The sequence below is a fragment of the Salmo trutta genome, chromosome 7 (assembly GCF_901001165.1).
Source record: "Salmo trutta chromosome 7, fSalTru1.1, whole genome shotgun sequence".
Lineage (NCBI taxonomy): Eukaryota > Metazoa > Chordata > Actinopteri > Salmoniformes > Salmonidae > Salmo > Salmo trutta.
Window position 1 is genome coordinate 951,027 of NC_042963.1, and position 24,814 is coordinate 975,840.

General features: G+C 46.6%; 1 protein-coding gene across 1 annotated transcript in view; it reads right to left on the reverse strand.

The window, feature by feature from the left end:
- Positions 1–24,814, reverse strand: part of LOC115197761 (protein piccolo) — a 104,050-nt gene that overhangs the window by 78,893 nt on the left and 343 nt on the right. The window contains exons 2-5 of the mRNA XM_029759564.1: positions 23,335–24,810; positions 18,562–20,502; positions 13,774–15,714; positions 9,781–10,935 (exon numbers count right to left, since the gene is read on the reverse strand). Coding sequence (XP_029615424.1) covers positions 9,781–10,935; positions 13,774–15,714; positions 18,562–20,502; positions 23,335–24,810 — 6,513 coding nt within the window. The remainder of the gene's footprint in view (positions 1–9,780; positions 10,936–13,773; positions 15,715–18,561; positions 20,503–23,334; positions 24,811–24,814) is intronic.

The following is a 24,814-nucleotide window of genomic DNA, read 5'->3' on the forward strand; positions in this document are numbered from 1 at the left end:
AGCACACAGTGTGCCAACCAAGCCCCCTGGCAACGGGTATACAAAAATACTGGAGATTTACATCTGATATCATGCCATCTGTGAGGTCACTTGAACAAAAGGCCTGTGGGTTGTGTTTGTAGCTGTATATTTTAGGTTGTCAGAGAACCTCTATTCTTGCAGAAGCTCATGCTGGTAAGTTCCTTATTGATTGCCTGGCAGCTGCCTTTGGCAACATCTGTAGCTGGCTAATATAGTGTGCTTTCAGCAGCCCCTGCAGTGCTCCCATTCCTCATCAATCTGGCCCTCTGATAATAGACAGTGTTGACCCACTAATCTGCCATAAGCAGAGTGCTTCATTCTGAAGATGAAGAGCCCGGGCCCTGCTTTCTCTCTCAAATCTGACGGATGACACGTCAACAAACTTTCCTTTGAAGACGGGTAGACAGAGTGGGAGAGAGGGGGAGAATGAGAGAGGGAGAGAGATAGAAAAGGTATGGTGGGAGAGAGAGAGGGGTAAAGATAGAAAAGATTGATAGAGAGACTAGATAGAAAGATAAATAGAGAGCGGAGACGGAGAGAGAAAGAGAGAGAGATGCACTATGAGTGCATTAATGGGGACAGGTCTCTAGGGGGAGATTCCCTCTCCTCCAACTGACAGCCAAGCCCACTGTCAAAATAGCAAGCTGCACCACTCTCCCATTTTGAAGGAATATTTTTGCTTGAGGGTTGCACGTCACAGCTAGGAATTGCTCCTAAGCACAACACACCCATCAACTGGCCTAAAATAACAAATATTTTAGTCTGAAGCAATTGAGGTAGAAAGTACAGCAGTGTTGAAATCCTACATAGCCCTAACTGGAGCCTATCAAGGTTAGTCTCATTGACATAAACCTTATTTTACAGGGAAGACCTGGTCCTAGACATGAGTAAGATCGCACATTTAAACCAGCTTGTTCTGCAGATGATCATTTGAAACATTCAGCCTCAGAAGTAAAAATAAAATAATATTGGAAGTCTTGATCTTCAATACAAACACGCTGCAAAAACGTGCAATGGTTAAACCCTAGATAAAAGAGTAGCTAGAACCCTGTGGAACACACAGCCTGTGAAGAAGGGTTGAAAGGAGGGAGGGAGGGAGGTGGTAGCAGATAAGTAGCTAGAACCCTGTGGAACACACAGCCTGTGAAGAAGGGTTGAAAGGAGGGAGGGAGGTGGTAGCAGGTAAGTAGCTAGAACCCTGTGGAACACACAGCCTGTGAAGAAGGGTTAAAAGGAGGGAGGGAGGTGGTAGCAGGTAAGTAGCTAGAACCCTGTGGAACACACAGCCTGTGAAGAAGGGTTGAAAGGAGGGAGGGAGGTGGTAGCAGGTAAGTAGCTAGAACGCTGTGGAACACACAGCCTGTGAAGAAGGGTTGAAAGGAGGGAGGGAGGTGGTAGCAGGTAAGTAGCTAGAACCCTGTGGAACACACAGCCTGTGAAGAAGGGTTGAAAGGAGGGAGGGAGGTGGTAGCAGGTAAGTAGCTAGAACCCTGTGGAACACACAGCCTGTGAAGAAGGGTTAAAAGGAGGGAGGGAGGTGGTAGCAGGTAAGTAGCTAGAACGCTGTGGAACACACAGCCTGTGAAGAAGGGTTAAAAGGAGGGAGGTGGTAGCAGGTAAGTAGCTAGAACCCTGTGGAACACAGCCTGTGAAGAAGGGTTAAAAGGAGGGAGGTGGTAGCAGGTAAGTAGCTAGAACCCTGTGGAACACACAGCCTGTGAAGAAGGGTTGAAAGGAGGGAGGTGGTAGCAGGTAAGTAGCTAGAACGCTGTGGAACACAGCCTGTGAAGAAGGGTTGAAAGGAGGGAGGGAGGTGGTAGCAGGTAAGCTGTGTTTGGTCTCGCCTCTGAGGGACTATTTTTAACACCGTCACTAGGTGCACCAAGGGGTTTCTCCGTATCACCGCAGCAACAGCCTGGGCCAGGGCAGGACCTACAGCGGAAAACGCTTACACATTTACACAGGCCTAGCAGAGAGTAGAGAAAATGTACCACAGTTAAAGCTAAAATCCTTGCTTCATAACCTTGGAGGTGGGTGTGATGATTGCTGCCTACAGCTAGGGCTATAGATTATGAGGTGTGTGATTTCTCATCATGGATGGTAGCCGTAGACCATGAGTCGCGATTCCACGACTGACAGATTGCTGTTGTTGTTTACATATTTGGAAGTCCCTTTTTCCTTTGGAAAATACAAAATTATAGTACAAAGGCTAATGGTGGTGCCAGCACATCTGTAGCAACTATGAGACTGCTAACCAGCAATACTTCCTTGCTCATGCTCATTATTACCCTATATGGAACATTATAACTAGGTAGCCAGTAGTGGTCTAATAGAAAACAGCTGTAAACAGACCCAGGGAGGGAACACGTGTGTCTTAGATAACAGAAAACATCCACTCAGGCTTTTGAGAAGACCAGCTGGAGTAGAAAGAGAGAGAGGAAGGGAAATGGACAGACTTGCTGCTGGCGTTTGCCCCCTCTTGTTCCCACGCCTCCCCATCCCCCTCTCCTCTCCAACCATACCACTGCTTTCTACTCTTCTGTAGAGAAAAAAAAGGCTTTGACAGCATCTGTCAATTCGAGAAAAAAAATACTATTAATAAAGCAGGGAAAGATCTGAAGCTCAAGAAAAGCACAATGCAGTATTGCTCCTGATTAGCGCAGTGATCTAACACACTGCATCTCAATGCTAGAGGTGTCACTACAGACCCTGGTTCGATTCCAGGCTGTATCACAACCGGCCGTGATTGGGAGTCCCATAGAGCGGTGCACAATTGGCCCAGCGTCGTCCGGATTAGGGTTTGGCCGCGGTAGGCCGTCATTGTAAATAAGAATTTGTTCTTAACTTGCCTAGTTAAATCAAGTTTAAAAAAAAATCTTAGAACAATGTGGATGTCAGCTGCCCCTGCAGTGACACACATTCCCAGCCATCATTCTTCAGTGTTAAGGCCTAGCAATTTCTGCCACTCTGCTTTTACACAGGCGTGTTGATGATGTACTAAGTAAGCATTGTCCGTGTATCCCCTCTCCCAACCGCCACCTCAGGCTGAATTGTCTGCTGTCCATGAAAGACACAAGGAGCAAAGTCGTTTATGTAAGATCAGATGAATAATCATTCCTCCATTATGATGTGTGAGTTAGGCTGAGCCTTGTTGTAAATCTCCACAGCATCACAGTATCACAGAGGTCTACTCTCATAGCCCTGTTAGTGAGATTCAACATCCAGGGACATGAGGGAACAGGCTACCAACTAGCACACAAATACTAATACTGTATGTGGCTAATGCAGTACGTCACTTGCAACAAATACTGACAATTACTGATGATCATCTATTACCTAAAATGCAACCATTGCAAAAAAATATTAAATGGGCTGCATACATAAAAATAAATAATGCAGCAGCAACTTTGAGTTTCCATTAAATGCTAACTGCTTTCAGGTTTAATCTGGTGGTATTTTGGTACCGCCTGTGGAGGTTTGTGCGAAATAACCCGCCATCTCATTATAAAGGCATTAGCATCAAAAGATGACCTTTAGAAAAGGCCTCCAGTTGTGTAACTAAGAGAGGTCTGAGAAATGACATGTTATTACATTGGAACGCTGGTGAAACGGCTAGCTAGCCCACTGTATGAACACTGACATCAGAGCGGTGCCATACTCCCATGTGGAGAGTATTTATCATTTTTCAAATGATATGGCTATAATATGAGGAATCCCAAAAATGAATACCTCATTACCCTTTAAATCAAATCAAATCAAAGTTTATTTGTCACGTGCGCTGAATACAACAGGTGTAGACCTTACAGTGAAATGCTTACTTACAGGCTCTAACCAATAGTGTAAAAAAGGTATTAATGTGAACAATAGGTAAGTAAAGAAATAAAACAACAGTAAAAAGACAGGCTATATACAGTAGCGAGGCTATAAAAGTAGCGAGACTACATACAGACACCGGTTAGTCAGGCTGATTGAGGTAGTATGTACATGTAGATATGGCTAAAGTGACTATGCATATATGATAAACAGAGAGTAGCAGTAGCGTAAAAGAGGGGTTGGCGGGTGGTGGGTGGGACACAATGCAGATAGCCCGGTTAGCCAATGTGCGGGAGCACTGTTTGGTCGGCCCAATTGAGGTAGTATGTACATGAATGTATAGTTAAAGTGACTATGCATATATGATTAACAGAGAGCAGCAGCGTAAAAAGAGAGGTTGGGGGCACACGATGCAAATAGTCCAGGTAGCCACTTGATTACCTGTTCAGGAGTCTTATGGCTTGGGGGTAAAAACTGTTGAGAAGCCTTTTTGTCCTAGACTTGGCGCTCCGGTACCGCTTGCCATGTGGTAGTAGAGAGAACAGTCTATGACTGGGGTGGCTGGGGTCTTTGACAATTTTTAGGGCCTTCCTCTGACACCGCCTGGTGTGGAGGTCCTGGATGGCAGGCAGCTTAGCCCCAGTGATGTACTGGGCCGTACACACTACCCTCTGTAGTGCCTTGTGGTCGGAGGCCGAGAAATTGCTGTACCAGGCAGTGATGCAACCAGTCAGGATGCTCTCGATGTTGCAGCTGTAGAACCTTTTAAGGATCTCAGGACCCATGCCAAATCCTTTTAGTTTCCTGAGGGGGAATAGGCTGTGTCGTGCCCTCTTCATGACTGTCTTGGTGTGTTTGGACCATTCTAGTTTGTTGTTGATGTGGACACCAAGGAACTTGAAGCTCTCAACCTGCTCCACTACAGCTCCGTCGATGAGAATGGGGGCATGCTCGGTCCTCCTTTTCCTGTAGTCCACAATAATCTCCTTAGTTTTGGTTACGTTGAGGGATAGGTTGTTATTCTGGCACCACAGGGCCAGGTCTCTGACTTCCTCCCTATAGGCTGTCTCGTTGTCGGTGATCAGGCCTACCACGGTTGTGTCATCTGCAAACGTAATGATGGTTTTGGAGTCATGCCTGGCCATGCAGTCATGGGTGAACAGGGAGTACAGGAGGGGACTGAGCACGCACCCCTGGGGAGCTCCAGTGTTGAGGATCAGCGTGGCAGATGCGTTGCTACCTACCCTCACCACCTGGGGGCGGCCCGTCAGGAAGTCCAGGATCCAGTTGCAGAGGGAGGTGTTTAGTCCCAGGATCCTTAGCTTAGTGATGAGCTTTGAGGGTACTATCATGTTGAACGCTGAGCTGTAGTCAATGAATAGCATTCTCACATAAGTGTTCCTTTTGTCCAGGTGGGAAAGGACAGTGTGGAGTGCAATAGAGATTGCATCATCTGTGGATCTGTTTGGGTGGTATGCAAATTGGAGTGGGTCTAGGGTTTCTGGGATAATGGTGTTGATGTGAGCCATTACCAACCTTTCAAAGCACTTCATGGCTATGAACATGAGTGCTACAGGTCTGTAGTCATTTAGGCAGGTTGCCTTTGCGTTCTTGGGCACAGGGACTATGGGGGTCTGCTTGAAACATGTTGGTATTACAGACTCAATCAGGGACATGTTGAACATGTCAGCGAAGACACCTGCCAGTTGGTCAGCACATGCATGGAGCACACATCCTGGTAATCCGTCTGGTCCCGTAGCCTTGTGTATGTTGACCTGTTTAAAGGTCTTACTCACGTCGGCTACGGAGAGCGTGATCACACAGTCGTCCAGAACAGCTGATGTCCTCATGCATGCCTCAGTGTTGCTTGCCTCGAAGCGAGCATAAAAGTGATTTAGCTCGTCTGGTAGGCTCGTGTCACTGGGCAGCTCGCGGCTGTGCTTCCCTTTGTAGTCTGTAATAGTTTGCAAGCCCTGCCACATAAGACGAGCGTTGGAGCCGGTGTTGTATGATTCAATCTTAGCCCTGTATTGACGCTTTGCCTGTTTGATGGTTCATTGCAGGGCATAGCAGGATTTCTTGTAAGCTTCCGGGTTAGAGTCCCGCACCTTGAAAGCGGCAGCTCTACCCTTTAGCTCAGTGCATATGTTGCCTGTAATCCATGGCTTCTGGTTGGGGTATGTACGTACAGTCACTGTGGGGACGACATCCTCGATGCACTTATTGATAAAGCCAGTGACTGATGTGGTGTACTCCTCAATGCCATTGGAAGAATCACGGAACATGTTCCAGTCTGTGATAGCAAAACAGTCCTGTAGTTTAGCATCTGCTTCATCTGACCACTTTTTTTATAGACCGAGTCACTTTAGTCATGTTTACTCATGTTAAGTGTTGGGGTTTGACCCAGTCATTCAATCACGCATGCTCACACACCTGAGAATAAACAACCAATGAGAAACACTGTAATGGAAGCTGTAATGTAACTACCCTTCATTACCTGCCTGGAAATAGGGAGTTCCCTAATTAACACTAGCCTACTTTAGTTAACCCAGAGGTGACCGAAGTGAGGGCAGCACCCAACGTTCCAGCCCTTAGTTAGCCCGTGTCAGTGTGTTGGTGACAGAAAGCCAACACACACATGCACCACTATTAGCAGGCAACACACGTGTGGGGTTCTGAGCAAAATCATTTAAAGAGAACTGTTGAAGTGCAGAGAGCCAGTGATGGCTGCATGGGAAATGTGCTGCTGCAGGCTGCTGTGTTGTGTTGGAATTATTCTAGCTCACCTCTGTTTATTGGCATATTACAGGGCCCTGCCATCTCTCATGGAGGCTGGAAAGTCCCCAGCCAGCCACAGCAGCAGATCCCATCTCACTAATGCTGTTGCACAACTCTCAATCACTTTAATAAAGTTTTATTGCTGCCGGACCGCCAAGGCTGAGGCACTCCTCGCATGAGACATTATGTCACATCCACTGAGACCTTACCATGAGAGGGATGTCCCAAGAAGCGGCAGGCAGCTGTCCGACATTAGAGAATCATTTAAATACTGTTTGAGGACCCTCAAAAAATAAATGATATTCATAAAGGTTACATAGAGCCATTGCACTTAGACCTCAGTGCTAATGCATAATCTGGGCAGCTCTCCAGGCAATCTCTCGCCACACATTTCCAATGCAGGGCGCAGTCTCTCATCTATAGAGGTCTCATGCTTTGCAATCCATCTCAGTCTCTCAAAACATGTCAAAGGTCAGGAGGTAAAAATGCAATATTTTGTCAACTCTAAACTGTTCTGGCCCGGAGGGAGAATGAACTTGGCAAAACATTTATTTATATTGTCAGTAGTTTTTTATACACAAGTTTGTTATTGGCTGGAATGGGTGCCAATCACTGTCCAGTGAAAATCTCCCTTTTAAAAGTTAATATTATGTTAAATAAATACCCAAATAATGTTGTTGACTCATCCTATACTCGTATTTGTGGCCAAAGCATTCATTGGAGAAAAAACACATAAAAACCCCCACCTCAAACTTGTATGTCAAACAGACCGTTTAAAAAATGCTTACTTTTTACTCATAGAATATGATGTCGTACTCCTGAGGAGAATGAGCTGGCCGATCAGCAGCCTAGAGGAGGAAAACTATTTTGCTCATATTGTAAATAAGTATAGGTCATATTTTATAGAAATCTGGAAACACTATGCTCATTTGAGACCCCTCTTTCAAAGTCACTGAGATCTCTTTCTATTAGATATGGTAGCCAAAATAATGAGCAACCCGCTTTCAATATACACAATATACAATATACATGGCCAAAAGTATGTGGACACCTGCTCGTCAAACATCTCATTCTAAAATCATGGGCATTAATATGGAGTTGGTCCCCCCTTTGCTGCTATAACATCTTCTACTCTTCTGGGAAGGCTTCCACTAGATGTTGGAACATTGCTGCGGGGACTTGGTTCTATTCAGCCACAAGAGCATTAGTGAGGTCGGGCACTGATGTTGGCAATTAGGCCTGGCTCGCAGTCTGCGTTCCAATTCATCCCAAATGTGTTCAATGGGGTTGAGGTCAGGTCTCTGTGCAGGCCAGTCAAGTTCTTCCACACCAATCTCAACAAACAATTTCTGTATGGACCTTGCTTTGTGCACGGGGGCATTGTCATGCTGAAACAGGAAAGGGCCTTCACCAAACTGTTGCCACAAAGTTGGAAGCACAGAATCGTCTAGAATGTCATTGTATGCTGTAACATGAAAATTTCCCTTCACTAAAACTAAGGGGCGTAGCCTGAACCATGAAAAACATTCCCAGACCATTATTCCTCCTCCACCAAACTTTACAGTTGGCACTATGCATTGTGGTAGGTAGCGTTCTCCTGGTATCCGCCAACCCCAGATTCGTCCGTCGGACTGCCAGATGGTGTAGTGTGATTCATCACTCCAGAGAACATGTTTCCACTGCTCCAGAGTCCAATGGCGGCGAGCTTTACTCCAGCAGACACATGGCATCGCGCATGGTGATCTTAGGCTTGTGTGCGGCTACTCGGCCATGGAAACCCATTTCATGAAACTCCAGATGAACAGTTCTTGGGCTGATGTTGCTTCCAGAGGCAATTTGGAGCTCAATAGTGAGTGTTGCAACCGAGGACAGACAATTTTTACGCACTACAGCACCCGGCGGTCCCGTTCTGTGAGCATGTGTGGCATACCACTTTGCGGTGGTATGCTGGTGTTGCTCGTAGACGTTTGCACTTCACAGTAATAGCACTAACAGTTGACCGGAAAAGCTCTAGCAGGGCATACATTTTTCGAGCTGACTTGTTGGAAAGGTGGCATCCTATGAGGGTGCCATGTTGAAAGTCACTGAGCTCTTCACTAAGGCCATTCTACTATAGAGATTGCATGGCGGTGTGCTCGAATTTATACACTTGTCAACAACAGGTGTGGCTGAAATAGCCGAATCCACAAATTTTAAGGGATGTCCATATACTTCTTGGCCATGTCGTTTACTTTGTATCCTTCATTTACTCAAGTGATTCCTTTATTTTGGCAGTTACCTGTAGCTTGATCCTTTCAGACTCCCATTACTAAAGTAAGTATTGAGTGAAACACAGCAGCACTGAGAACAAAGGGTGGATTATGGGCTGTTATTATGGAGGTTGACTTTACAGAGCAGATAGCATTCATGTTTCCAGCCCAAGCCCTGTAGGCCTCCATCCCTCCATCAGTACCCAGCAGCTGGGTGAACTGCTGTGAGCGGTCTGAGCAGGCCTGTTATTATTAGACATTTGCAGATGAAATCACCACAAATACCTTGTAGTGACCTACACTGTTACTGAGTCACTATATCAGGAAACAAGAGATTGAGTAGACTACAGCCTCTCAAATAACTTCCGACTGGGCACACAGTCGTTGAATCAAGGCTGTCATTCCAATGAAATTCCAATGAAATGACGTTGAACCAACGTGGGATAGATGTTGAATTGACGTCTGTGCCCAGTGTGTTATCACAGCACAAGAAAAGGGAGCAATATCAAACCATGATGTGCTACAACCTCTGACTAATTTTTATTCAATGTAAGACAATAAAAAACCTCTGTTGCAAATATGAATCTGAATAGTCCGTACCTTATTTGAGCTAAAACCCATTCAAAACAATAAGACCTGTTTTCTCTAGACAAGCAACATAACTAGTCTGAGGCTGGATAATACAACAGTTTAGTGAACAAATTGCGATCAACCTTCAGTCATTGCCTCTGCCACGTGGCTATGGGGTTAACATCTTCTGAATAATCCTAGAGAAATTACACCTGCTCAACATGGTATTGCGGATTACAGAGGATTTGGTATATTCTCTGGCAGAGTCCTTTTAAACATGTATAGCAAATCTGAGAGTCTGCTAAATACACATATAATCAAATATAATTAACATATTTCGCAGTCTTACCTCTGTTTCATGTGTCATGGGGTTAAATCCACAGAGGTTGCAGATAGTGTTCTTGCATTCTGTGCAGGTGTTGTAGTTGGGAGGGTCCTTGGAGCCCTTGTTGAGTTCCACCTTGCAGAGTGGACAGGTGGACTGGCCTGCTTTAGGAGCTGGTTGGGAGGATGCTGCTCCCTTTGGAGGCTCTGATGGGGGTTTGTCCACTTTGACCTGTACTGATGGGGGAACCTTGACCTGCTGGGATAGCTCGGCTTTCTTCTCCTCTGATCTCAGAGCAGCAGGTGGTTTGGTCTCGTTTGCAGGGGGCATCTTGGGAGAGGCCTGGGCTGCTGCCGTCACCTTGGGAGAAGCTGGAGGTGTGGTGAGTGGTTCGTCCTGAACAGCTGAGGTGATCAAAGTAGATGCAGAGCTGAAGATGGAGGAACCAAAGCCAAACATCTTCCCAGAAACTGAGTCTTCAGGCTTTGGATGAGATTTAGTACCACCAAAGCCAAAGAAGCCCCCTGACTGCTTTGCGGGTGGGGCATGTGATTCCGGTACAGGTTTGGCAGGAGAGCTCCCTCCTTTTGGAAACTGTTGCGGAGGATGTCCAGGCTCCTGCTTTAAGGGAGCAGTTTTGGGGTCTGGCTTTGGAGCTGGCTGGGGTTGTATTTGAGGTGGAGGCTTTGTAGCAGGCTGTTGCAGTGAAGGAGTTTGCTTTTCTTGCTGCTGTACAGTTGCAACAGCTCCACAGGTTTTGGGTGTGGCTGGAAGTGGTTGGTCCACTGGTTTCTGTACAATTCTAGGTTCTTCATTCTCCTTTTCAGCCACAGCAGGTGAAGCCTGTTTCTTTTGTGTGGATCCTAGTGCTGGGGTCTCCTCCTTTTTGTCTGCATTTGGTGCTGGGGTACCAGCGGGAATTGGAGTCTCCTGAGGTACAGTGGGTGTAGTGATCTCTTTTTGGCCAGCCGCAGGTACAGGGATCTCCTCCTTCTGGGGTTTAGCTGGAGCTGGGGTCGGCTTTTGAGATGCAGCAGGTGTGACATTCTCCTTTTGAAGTGCAACAGGTGTAGAGACTATGCTGGGCAAGGGTTGGGATTTCATCATGGGAGGTCCTGGGGGTTGCATTGCTCCAAGTGCTCTCTGCATCTGGCAGGTCAGACAGAGCCATTCCTTTACCTGAAATAAAATAACAGTGTTGATGAAAAATAACTAAAAATAATATTAATATAAATAATATATCTCATCTTAGTTGCTATTTAAACACTGCATACTACATAATAACTGTCTTATGCTCTACATCTGTGTGTGTGTGTGTGTGTGTGTGTGTGTGTATATGTTTGTGTGTGTGTGTGTGTGTGTGTGTGCGAGTGTTTTTAAATTCTGTATATCTATGTTGTATGTACTATCTAGGCACCTGACCTGAGCCATAAGGGAGACTAGGCATCTACCACCTCACTACCACTATCAGCGGGGCAATGAAGCATATGTTGTTTGTCCCTCCACTTTGGTTCAGAAATCACCATCACCCACTGATTAACTTGTCATTTTTGCAGATTAAGTGTGTGAGCTAGTATTGTATTAATATTGACTGTAAAAAATTGCTGTGGCAAAGCCAATGAATATGTAGCACAACTTTGGATTTCATCCCCATCTCAAAACCAGATGGTTTTGACCGTTTGAAAGTTTTTACTGAGTAAGCTTCTCCTCGCGCTTTGGGCATGCCTCGCAAAAGGGATTGGTGGCCTCGTTATGAAATGATCAACTTTACCATGTAAACTCAGCAAAACAAGAAACGTCCTCTCACTGTCAACTGCGTTTATTTTCAGCAAACTTAACATGTGTAAATGTTTGTATGAACATAACAGGATTCAACAACTGAGACATAAACTGAACAAGTTCCACAGACATGTGACTAACAGAAATGGAATAATGTGTCCCTGAACAAAGGGGGGGTCAAAATCAAAAGTAACAGTCAGTGTCTGGTGTGGCCACCAGCTGCATTAAGTACTGCAATGCATCTCCTCCTCATGGACTGCAACAGATTTGCCAGTTCTTGCTGTGAGATGTTACCCCACTCTTCCACCAAGGCACCTGCAAGTTCCCAGACATTTCTTGGGGGAATGGCCCTAGCCCTCACCCTCCAATCCAACAGGTCCCAGACATGCTCAATGTGATTGAGATCCAGGATCTTCACTGGCCATTGCAGAACACTGACATTCCTGTCTTGCAGGAAATCACGCAAAGAATGTGCAATATGGCTGGAGGCATTGTCATGCTGGAGGGTCATGTCAGGATGAGCCTGCAGGAAGGGTACCACATGAGGGAGGAGGATGTCTTCCCTGTAACGCACAGCGCTGAGATTGCCTGCAATGACAACAAGCTCAGTCCGATGATGCTGTGACACACCGCCCCAGGCCATGACGGATCCTCCACCTCCAAATCGATCCCGATCCAGAGTACGGGCCTCGGTGTGATGCTCGTTCCTTCGACGATAAACGCAAATCCGACCATCACCCCTGGTGAGACAAAACCGTGACTCGTCAGTGAAGAGCACTTTTTGCCAGTCCTGTCTGGTCCAGTGACAGTGGGTTTATGCCCATAGACGACATTGTTGCTGGTGATGTCTGGTGAGGACCTGCCTTACAACAGGCCTACAGGCCCTCAGTCCAGCCTCTCTCAGAATATTGAGGACTGTCAGAGCGCTGATGGAGGGATTGTGCGTTCCTGGTGTAACTCGGGCAGTTGTCGTTGCCATCCTGTACCTGTCCCTCAGCTGTGATGTTCGGATATACCGATCCTGCGCAGGTGTTGTTACACGTGGTATGCCACTTGCGAGGATGATCAGCTGTCCGTCCTGTCTCCCTGTAGCGCTGTCTTAGGCATCTCACAGTACGGACATTGCAATTCATTGCCCTGGCCACATCTGCAGTCCTCATGCCTCCTTGCAGCATGCCTAAGGCACGTTCACGCAGATGAGCAGGGACCCTGGGCATCTTTCTTTTGGTGTTTTTCAGAGTCAGTAGAAAGGCCTCTTTAGTGTCCTAAGTTTTTATAACTGTGACCTTAATTGCCTACCGCCTGTAAGCTGTTAGTGTATTAACGACCGTTCGACCGGTACATGTTCATAAATTGTTTATGGTTCATTGAAACAGTGTTAAACCCTTTACAATGAAGATCTGTGAAGTTATTTGGATTTTTACAAATTATCTTTGAAAGACAGGGTCCTGAAAAAGGGATGTTTCTTTTTTTGCTGAGTTTAAATCTAAAAATGACCATACTGATTGTTTAAAGCAAAACAACCAAAACAAAGCTGGGCAGAGTGTGCAGTTTGAATAGGCTACTAACATTGCCTGGGGTTGTTTGGCATGCAAAATTACTTGTAGATCAATGACTGTCAACACAGTTACATGCAGTCCAACACTGAAGAAGAGAGGACGCATCAGTTGTTACAAGATAAGAGATATTTTCAGTCAGTAGAAAGAATGTAATATGAGCAAAAAATGCTTGTGAACCGTGAATTCATAACTTTAGAATCTATTTTGTGAACGATGCATGCTACATTTGGATTGGTTTGGGGTCCGTGGACTGATGCGTTTCGGTGAATGTTACATCCCTAGCATATTCTGTAGAGTATGGGAGCCACGATGTACTCCAAACCCCTTCAGACAAAAGTCATGCACCAAACAATATGTTAAATGTGATCAGTAGCAGATGAACATGAATGTCAAAACCTTGCCAAGATACTCAAAGACAATGCTGTCAGATTACAATTGGTTTCCAGGAAGATCATAAACCAACATTAGATATTTTTTGAGGAAAGACAATATTAATGACAAGAACTCAATCAAAGCATCTTGTTATCCTTTCTTACACCTCCCATGAAAGACAAGACTGGCGACTATAAACATTGTATATGTATAGTTAGTATCATTAACTAATTGTTCTTTAAAAAAAGCACAACAGTTATTTTAGAGTAGCCTAACTACTTTGATGAAACATATACTATTTACTTACAGTTTCATGTGGCATGGGGTTAAATCCACAGAGGTTGCAGACAGTGTTCTTGCATTCTGTGCAGGTGTTGTAGTTGGGAGGGTCCTTGGAGCCCTTGTTGAGTTCCACCTTGCAGAGTGGACAGGTAGATTGGCCTGCTTTGGGAGCTGGTTGGGAGGATGCTGCTCCCTTTGGAGGCGCTGATGGGGGTTTGTCCACTTTGGCCTGTACTGATGGGGGGACATTGGCCTTCTGGGGTTGCGCTGCTTTCTTCTCCTCTGCTTTCTGAGCAGCAGGTAGTTTTGTCTCGTTTGCAGGAGGCATCTTGGGAGAGGTCTGGGCCAGTGCAGATATCTTGGGGGAAGCTGGCGGTGTGGTGCGGGGCTCGTCCTGAACAACTGAGGTTATCAAAGTGGAGGCAGAGCTGAAAATGGAAGAGCCAAAGCCAAACATCTTCCTAGACACTGACTCTTCAGGCTTTGAGGAGGCAGACTGAGATTTGGGACCTCCAAAGCCAAATAAGCCTCCTGATTCCTGCTTGGGGGGTTGCTTTGTGGCTGGGAAGGCACTACTCTCCCTACGCCCAGGGATGGGCTGCTGTGGTGGTTTATGAGGTTCTGATGTTCTCCGGTTCTCCAGTGGAGCCTTCTGAGCAGGCACTGGGCTTGCCGGATTTTGAGTGTCTGCTGCTTTAGCAGCTTCAACTATTGATATATCAGGCTCTGATTTTGGAGCCTCTGCTGAGGGCTGCGGAGGCTGTCCTTGTTGTTGTAGAGTCTTCTGTTGTGGAGGTTGTTGGACTACTGTTGGAGTCGGTTTGTCCACTGACTTCTGGTCCTGCTGGCAAACCACTGTCGGGGATACCTCCTTCTTCTGTGACGAGCCTGGTGCTGGGGTCTCTTTCACTAAAGCAGGAGTCATAGACACCTTGGGGGAAGCTGGAGGTGTGGTGCGGTGCTCATCCTGAACAGCTGAGGTGATCAAAGTGGATGCCGAGCTGAAGATAGAGGAGCCAAAGCCAAACATCTTCCCAGACACTGAGTCTTCAGGCTTTGACTGAGCAGGCTGAGATTTAGCACCACCAAAGCCAAAGAAGCCTCCTGACTCCTGCTTGGTGGGCTGGGCCTGTGGTGGTGGTACAGATTTTGCATGAGAGGCTCCACCTTTTGGAAGCTGTTGTTGAGGCTTCCCGGGCTCTCCTTTCGGTGTCCCTGCTAGAGGCTGAGGTTGTTGCTCTTGTTGTTGTGGAGTCTCTTGGTGTGGAGGATGTTGGACAGGGGTTGGAGTTGATTTGTCCACTGGCGTTTTGTCCTGCTGTGAAGCCACTGCCGGAAATACCTCCTTCTGTGGTGACCCTGGTGCTAGGTTCTTCTTCTCTTTCTCTGAAGCAGGAGTCATTGGCTCCTTTAGGGGAGCAGTTTCGAGGTCTGGCATTGGAGCTTGCTGGGGCTGTACTTGTTGTGATGCCTTTGTAGCAGGCTGTTGCAGTGAAGGAGTTTGCTTTTCTTGCTGCTGTGCAGTTGCAACAGCTCCACTGGTTTTGGGTGTGGCAGGAATTGGTTGGTCCACTGGTTTCTGTACAATTCTAGGTTCTTCATTCTCCTTCTCAGCCACAGCAGGTGAAGCCTGTTTCTTTTGTGTGGATCCTAGTGCTGGGGTCTCCTCCTTTTTGTCTGCATTTGGTGCTGGGGTACCAGCGGGAATTGGAGTCTCCTGAGGTACAGTGGGTGTAGTGATCTCTTTTTGGCCAGCCGCAGGTACAGGGATCTCCTCCTTCTGGGGTTTAGCTGGAGCTGGGGTCGGCTTTTGAGATGCAGCAGGTGTGACATTCTCCTTTTGAAGTGCAACAGGTGTAGAGACTATGCTGGGCAAGGGTTGGGATTTCATCATGGGAGGTCCTGGGGGTTGCATTGCTCCAAGTGCTCTCTGCATCTGGCAGGTCAGACAGAGCCATTCCTTTACCTGAAATAAAATAACAGTGTTGATGAAAAATAACTAAAAATAATATTAATATAAATAATATATCTCATCTTAGTTGCTATTTAAACACTGCATACTACATGTGACATACATACAAAATAACTGTCTTATGCTCTACATCTGTGTGTGTGTGTGTGTGTGTGTGTATATGTTTGTGTGTGTGTGTGTGTGTGTGTGTGCGAGTGTTTTTAAATTCTGTATATCTATGTTGTATGTACTATCTAGGCACCTGACCTGAGCCATAAGGGAGACTAGGCATCTACCACCTCACTACCACTATCAGCGGGGCAATGAAGCATATGTTGTTTGTCCCTCCACTTTGGTTCTGAAATCACCATCACCCACTGATTAACTTGTCATTTTTGCAGATTAAGTGTGTGAGCTAGTATTGTATTAATATTGACTGTAAAAAATTGCTGTGGCAAAGCCAATGAATATGAAGCACAACTTTGGATTTCATCCCCATCTCAAAACCAGATGGTTTTGACCGTTTGAAAGTTTTTACTGAGTAAGCTTCTCCTCGCGCTTCGGGCATACCTCGCAAAAGGGATTGGTGGCCTCGTTATGAAATGATCAACTTTACCATGTAAACTCAGCAAAACAAGAAACGTCCTCTCACTGTCAACTGCGTTTATTTTCAGCAAACTTAACATGTGTAAATGTTTGTATAAACATAACAGGATTCAACAACTGAGACATAAACTGAACAAGTTCCACTGACATGTGACTAACAGAAATGGAATAATGTGTCCCTGAACAAAGGGGGGGTCAAAATCAAAAGTAACAGTCAGTGTCTGGTGTGGCCACCAGCTGCATTAAGTACTGCAATGCATCTCCTCCTCATGGACTGCAACAGATTTGCCAGTTCTTGCTGTGAGATGTTACCCCACTCTTCCACCAAGGCACCTGCAAGTTCCCAGACATTTCTTGGGGGAATGGCCCTAGCCCTCACCCTCCAATCCAACAGGTCCCAGACGTGCTCAATGTGATTGAGATCCAGGATCTTCACTGGCCATTGCAGAACACTGACATTCCTGTCTTGCAGGAAATCACGCAAAGAATGTGCAATATGGCTGGAGGCATTGTCATGCTGGAGGGTCATGTCAGGATGAGCCTGCAGGAAGGGTACCACATGAGGGAGGAGGATGTCTTCCCTGTAACGCACAGCGCTGAGATTGCCTGCAATGACAACAAGCTCAGTCCGATGATGCTGTGACACACCGCCCCAGGCCATGACGGATCCTCCACCTCCAAATCGATCCCGATCCAGAGTACGGGCCTCGGTGTAATGCTCGTTCCTTCGAGGATAAACGCAAGTCCGACCATCACCCCTGGTGAGACAAAACCGTGACTTGTCAGTGAAGAGCACTTTTTGCCAGTCCTGTCTGGTCCAGCGACAGTGGGTTTGTGCTCATAGGCGACATTGTTGCCGGTGATGTCTGGTGAGGACCTGCCTTACAACAGGCCTACAAGCCCTCAGTCCAGCCTCTCTCAGAATATTGAGGACTGTCAGAGCGCTGATGGAGGGATTGTGCGTTCCTGGTATAACTCGGGCAGTTGTCGTTGCCATCCTGTACCTGTCCCTCAGCTGTGATGTTCGGATATACCGATCCTGCGCAGGTGTTGTTACACGTGGTATGCCACTTGCGAGGATGATCAGCTGTCTGTCCTGTCTCCCTGTAGCGCTGTCTTAGGCATCTCACAGTACGGACATTGCAATTCAATGCCCTGGCCACATCTGCAGTCCTCATGCCTCCTTGCAGCATGCCTAAGGCACGTTCAGGCAGATGAGCAGGGACCCTGGGCATCTTTCTTTTGGTGTTTTTCAGAGTCAGTAGAAAGGCCTCTTTAGTGTCCTAAGTTTTTATAACTGTGACCTTAATTGCCTACCGCCTGTAAGCTGTTAGTGAATTAACGACCGTTCCACCGGTGCATGTTCATAAATTGTTTATGGTTCATTGAAACAGTGTTAAACCCTTTACAATGAAGATCTGTGAAGTTATTTGGATTTTTACGAATTATCTTTGAAAGACAGGGTCCTGAAAAAGGGATGTTTCTTTTTTTGCTGAGTTTAAATCTAAAAATGACCATACTGATTGTTTAAAGCAAAACAACCAAAACAAAGCTGGGCAGAGTGTGCAGTTTGAATAGGCTACTAACATTGCCTGGGGTCGTTTGGCATGCAAAATTACTTGTAGATCAATGACTGTCAACACAGTTACATGCAGTCCAACACTGAAGAAGAGAGGACGCATCAGTTGTTACAAGATAAGAGATATTTTCAGTCAGTAGAAAGAATGTAATATGAGCAAAAAATGCTTGTGAACCGTGAATTCATAACTTTAGAATCTATTTTGTGAACGATGCATGCTACATTTGGATTGGTTTGGGGTCCGTGGACTGATGCGTTTCGGTGAATGTTACATCCCTAGCATATTCTGTAGAGTATGGGAGCCACGATGTACTCCAAACCCCTTCAGACAAAAGTTATGCACCAAACAATATGTTAAATGTGATCAGTAGCAGATGAACATGAATGTCAAAACCTTGCCAAGATACTCAAAGACAATGCTGTCAGATTACAATTGGTTTCCAGGAAGATCATAAACCAACATTAGATATTTTTTGAGGAAAGACAATATTAATGACAAGAACTCAATCAAAGCATCTTGTTATCCTTTCTTACACCTCCCATGAAAGACAAGACTGGCGACTATAAACATTGTATATGTATAGTTAGTATCATTAACTAATTGTTCTTTAAAAAAAGCACAACAGTTATTTTAGAGTAGCCTAACTACTTTGATGAAACATATACTATTTACTTACAGTTTCATGTGGCATGGGGTTAAATCCACAGAGGTTGCAGACAGTGTTCTTGCATTCTGTGCAGGTGTTGTAGTTGGGAGGGTCCTTGGAGCCCTTGTTGAGTTCCACCTTGCAGAGTGGACAGGTAGATTGGCCTGCTTTGGGAGCTGGTTGGGAGGATGCTGCTCCCTTTGGAGGCGCTGATGGGGGTTTGTCCACTTTGGCCTGTACTGATGGGGGGACATTGGCCTTCTGGGGTTGCGCTGCTTTCTTCTCCTCTGCTTTCTGAGCAGCAGGTAGTTTTGTCTCGTTTGCAGGAGGCATCTTGGGAGAGGTCTGGGCCAGTGCAGATATCTTGGGGGAAGCTGGCGGTGTGGTGCGGGGCTCGTCCTGAACAACTGAGGTTATCAAAGTGGAGGCAGAGCTGAAAATGGAAGAGCCAAAGCCAAACATCTTCCCAGACACTGACTCTTCAGGCTTTGAGGAGGCAGACTGAGATTTGGGACCTCCAAAGCCAAATAAGCCTCCTGATTCCTGCTTGGGGGGTTGCTTTGTGGCTGGGAAGGCACTACTCTCCCTACGCCCAGGGATGGGCTGCTGTGGTGGTTTATGAGGTTCTGATGTTCTCCGGTTCTCCAGTGGAGCCTTCTGAGCAGGCACTGGGCTTGCCGGATTTTGAGTGTCTGCTGCTTTAGCAGCTTCAACTATTGATATATCAGGCTCTGATTTTGGAGCCTCTGCTGAGGGCTGCGGAGGCTGTCCTTGTTGTTGTAGAGTCTTCTGTTGTGGAGGTTGTTGGACTACTGTTGGAGTCGGTTTGTCCACTGACTTCTGGTCCTGCTGGCAAACCACTGTCGGGGATACCTCCTTCTTCTGTGACGAGCCTGGTGCTGGGGTCTCTTTCACTAAAGCAGGAGTCATAGACACCTTGGGGGAAGCTGGAGGTGTGGTGCGGTGCTCATCCTGAACAGCTGAGGTGATCAAAGTGGATGCCGAGCTGAAGATAGAGGAGCCAAAGCCAAGCATCTTCCCAGACACTGAGTCTTCAGGCTTTGACTGAGCAGGCTGAGATTTAGCACCACCAAAGCCAAAGAAGCCTCCTGACTCCTGCTTGGTGGGCTGGGCCTGTGGTGGTGGTACAGATTTTGCATGAGAGGCTCCACCTTTTGGAAGCTGTTGTTGAGGCTTCCCGGGCTCTCCTTTCGGTGTCCCTGCTAGAGGCTGAGGTTGTTGCTCTTGTTGTTGTGGAGTCTCTTGGTGTGGAGGATGTTGGACAGGGGTTGGAGTTGATTTGTCCACCGGCGTTTTGTCCTGCAGTGAAGCCACTGCCGGAAATACCTCCTTCTGTGGTGACCCTGGTGCTAGGTTCTTCTTCTCTTTCTCTGAAGCAGGAGTCATTGGCTCCTTTAGGGGAGCAGTTTCGAGGTCTGGCATTGGAGCTTGCTGGGGCTGTACTTGTTGTGATGCCTTTGTAGCAGGCTGTTGCAGTGAAGGAGTTTGCTTTTCTTGCTGCTGTACAGTTGCAACAGCTCCACTGGTTTTGGGTGTGGCTGGAATTGGTTGGTCCACTGGTTTCTGTACAATTCTAGGTTCTTCATTCTCCTTCTCAGCCACAGCAGGTGAAGCCTGTTTCTTTTGTGTGGATCCTAGTGCTGGGGTCTCCTCCTTTTTGTCTGCATTTGGTGCTGGGGTACCAGCGGGAATTGGTGTCTCCTGAGGTACAGTGGGTGTGGTGATCTCTTTTTGGCCAGCCGCAGGTACAGGGATCTCCTCCTTCTGGGGTTTAGCTGGAGCTGGGGTCGGCTTTTGAGATGCAGCAGGTGTGACATTCTCCTTTTGAAGTGCAACAGGTGTAGAGACTATGCTGGGCAAGGGTTGGGATTTCATCATGGGAGGTCCTGGGGGTTCCATTGCTCCAAGTGCTCTCTGCATCTGGCAGGTCAGACAGAGCCATTCCTTTACCTGAAATAAAATAACAGTGTTGATAAAAAATAACTAAAAATAATATTAATATAAATAATATATCTCATCTTAGTTGCTATTTAAACACTGCATACTACATGTGACATACATACAAAATAACTGTCTTATGCTCTACATCTGTGTGTGTGTGTGTGTGTGTGTTTGTGTGAGTGTGTGTGTGCGTGCGAGTGTTTTTAAATTCTGTATATCTATGTTGTATGTACTATCTAGGCACCTGACCTGAGCCATAAGGGAGACTAGGCATCTACCACCTCACTACCACTATCAGCGGGGCAATGAAGCATATGTTGTTTGTCCCTCCACTTTGGTTCTGAAATCACCATCACCCACTGATTAACTTGTAATTGTTGCAGATTAAGTGTATGAGCTAGTATTGTATTAATATTGACTGTAAAAAATTGCTGTGGCAAAGCCAAAGCCAATGTAGCACAACTTTGGATTTCATCCCCATCTCAAAACCAGATGGTTTTGACCGTTTGAAAGTTTTTACTGAGTAAGCTTCTCCTCGCGCTTCGGACATGCCTCGCAAAAGGGATTGGTGGCCTCGTTATGAAATGATCAACTTTACCATGTAAACTCAGCAAAACAAGAAACGTCCTCTCACTGTCAACTGCGTTTATTTTCAGCAAACTTAACGTGTAAATGTTTGTATGAACATAACAGGATTCAACAACTGAGACATAAACTGAACAAGTTCCACAGACATGTGACTAACAGAAATGGAATAATGTGTCCCTGAACAAAGGGGGGGTCAAAATCAAAAGTAACAGTCAGTGTCTGGTGTGGCCACCAGCTGCATTAAGTACTGCAATGCATCTCCTCCTCATGGACTGCAACAGATTTGCCAGTTCTTGCTGTGAGATGTTACCCCACTCTTCCACCAAGGCACCTGCAAGTTGCCAGACATTTCTGGGGGGAATGGCCCTAGTCCTCACCCTCCAATCCAAAAGGTCCCAGGCGTGCTCAATGGGATTGAGATCCAGGATCTTCACTGGCCATTGCAGAACACTGACATTCCTGTCTTGCAGGAAATCACGCAAAGAACGTGCAGTATGGCTGGAGGCATTGTCATGCTGGAGGGTCATGTCAGGATGAGCCTGCAGGAAGGGTACCACATGAGGGAGGAGGATGTCTTCACTGTAACGCACAGCGCTGAGATTGCCTGCAATGACAACAAGCTCAGTCCGATGATGCTGTGACACACTGCCCCAGGCCATGACGGACCCTCCACCTCCAAATCGATCCCGTTCCAGAGTACGGGCCTTGGTGTAATGCTCGTTCCTTCGACGATAAACGCAAATCCGACCATCACCCCTGTGAGACAAAACCGCGACTCGTCAGTGAAGAGCACTTTTTGCCAGTCCTGTCTGGTCCAGCGACAGTGGGTTTGTGCCCATAGGCGACATTGTTGCCGGTGATGTCTGGTGAGGACCTGCCTTACAACAGGCCTACAAGCCCTCAGTCCAGCCTCTCTCAGAATATTGAGGACTGTCAGAGCGCTGATGGAGGGATTGTGCGTTCCTGGTGTAACTCGGGCAGTTGTCGTTGCCATCCTGTACCTGTCCCTCAGCTGTGATGTTCGGATATACCGATCCTGCGCAGGTGTTGTTACACGTGGTATGCCACTTGCGAGGATGATCAGCTGTCCGTCCTGTCTCCCTGTAGCGCTGTCTTAGGCATCTCACAGTACGGACATTGCAATTCATTGCCCTGGCCACATCTGCAGTCCTCATGCCTCCTTGCAGCATGCCTAAGGCACGTTCACGCAGATGAGCAGGGACCCTGGGCATCTTTCTTTTGGTGTTTTTCAGAGTCAGTAGAAAGGCCTCTTTAGTGTCCTAAGTTTTTATAACTGTGACCTTAATTGCCTACTGCCTGTAAGCTGTTAGTGTATTAACGACCGTTCCACCGGTGCATGTTCATAAATTGTTTATGGTTCATTGAAACAGTGTTAAACCCTTTACAATGAAGATCTGTGAAGTTATTTGGATTTTTACGAATTATCTTTGAAAGACAGGGTCCTGAAAAAGGGATGTTTCTTTTTTTGCTGAGTTTAAATCTAATAATGACCATACTGATTGTTTAAAGCAAAACAACCAAAACAAAGCTGGGCAGAGTGTGCAGTTTGAATAGGCTACTAACATTGCCTGGGGTTGTTTGGCATGCAAAATTACTTGTAGATCAATGACTGTCAACACAGTTACATGCAGTCCAACACTGAAGAAGAGAGGACGCATCAGTTGTTACAAGATAAGAGATATTTTCAGTCAGTAGAAAGAATGTAATATGAGCAAAAAATGCTTGTGAACCGTGAATTCATAACTTTAGAATCTATTTTTTGAAAGATGCATGCTACATTTGGATTGGTTTGGGGTCCGTGGACTGATGCGTTTCGGTGAATGTTACATCCCTAGCATATTCTGTAGAGTATGGGAGCCACGATGTACTCCAAACCCCTTCAGACAAAAGTCATGCACCAAACAATATGTTAAATGTGATCAGTAGCAGATGAACATGAATGTCAAAACCTTGCCAAGATACTCAAAGACAATGCTGTCAGATTACAATTTTTTTCCAGGAAGATCATAAACCAACATTAGATATTTTTTGAGGAAAGACAATATTAATGACAAGAACTCAATCAAAGCATCTTGTTATCCTTTCTTACACCTCCCATGAAAGACAAGACTGGCGACTATAAACATTGTATACGTATAGTTAGTATCATTAACTAATTGTTCTTTAAAAAAAGCACAACAGTTATTTTAGAGTAGCCTAACTACTTTGATGAAACATATACTATTTACTTACAGTTTCATGTGGCATGGGGTTAAATCCACAGAGGTTGCAGACAGTGTTCTTGCATTCTGTGCAGGTGTTGTAGTTGGGAGGGTCCTTGGAGCCCTTGTTGAGTTCCACCTTGCAGAGTGGACAGGTAGATTGGCCTGCTTTGGGAGCTGGTTGGGAGGATGCTGCTCCCTTTGGAGGCGCTGATGGGGGTTTGTCCACTTTGGCCTGTACTGATGGGGGGACATTGGCCTTCTGGGGTTGCGCTGCTTTCTTCTCCTCTGCTTTCTGAGCAGCAGGTAGTTTTGTCTCGTTTGCAGGAGGCATCTTGGGAGAGGTCTGGGCCAGTGCAGATATCTTGGGGGAAGCTGGCGGTGTGGTGCGGGGCTCGTCCTGAACAACTGAGGTTATCAAAGTGGAGGCAGAGCTGAAAATGGAAGAGCCAAAGCCAAACATCTTCCCAGACACTGACTCTTCAGGCTTTGAGGAGGCAGACTGAGATTTGGGACCTCCAAAGCCAAATAAGCCTCCTGATTCCTGCTTGGGGGGTTGCTTTGTGGCTGGGAAGGCACTACTCTCCCTACGCCCAGGGATGGGCTGCTGTGGTGGTTTATGAGGTTCTGATGTTCTCCGGTTCTCCAGTGGAGCCTTCTGAGCAGGCACTGGGCTTGCCGGATTTTGAGTGTCTGCTGCTTTAGCAGCTTCAACTATTGATATATCAGGCTCTGATTTTGGAGCCTCTGCTGAGGGCTGCGGAGGCTGTCCTTGTTGTTGTAGAGTCTTCTGTTGTGGAGGTTGTTGGACTACTGTTGGAGTCGGTTTGTCCACTGACTTCTGGTCCTGCTGGCAAACCACTGTCGGGGATACCTCCTTCTTCTGTGACGAGCCTGGTGCTGGGGTCTCTTTCACTAAAGCAGGAGTCATAGACACCTTGGGGGAAGCTGGAGGTGTGGTGCGGTGCTCATCCTGAACAGCTGAGGTGATCAAAGTGGATGCCGAGCTGAAGATAGAGGAGCCAAAGCCAAGCATCTTCCCAGACACTGAGTCTTCAGGCTTTGACTGAGCAGGCTGAGATTTAGCACCACCAAAGCCAAAGAAGCCTCCTGACTCCTGCTTGGTGGGCTGGGCCTGTGGTGGTGGTACAGATTTTGCATGAGAGGCTCCACCTTTTGGAAGCTGTTGTTGAGGCTTCCCGGGCTCTCCTTTCGGTGTCCCTGCTAGAGGCTGAGGTTGTTGCTCTTGTTGTTGTGGAGTCTCTTGGTGTGGAGGATGTTGGACAGGGTTGGAGTTGATTTGTCCACCGGCTTTTTGTCCTGCATTGAAGCCACTGCCGGAAAATACCTCCTTCTGTGGTGACCTGGTGCTAGGTCTTCTTCTCTTTTCTCTGAAGCAGGAGTCATTGGCTCCTTTAGGGGCAGCAGTTCGAGTCTGGCATGGAGCTTGCTGGGGCTGTACTTGTTGTGATGCCTTTGTAGCAGGCTGTTGCAGTGAAGGAGTTTGCTTT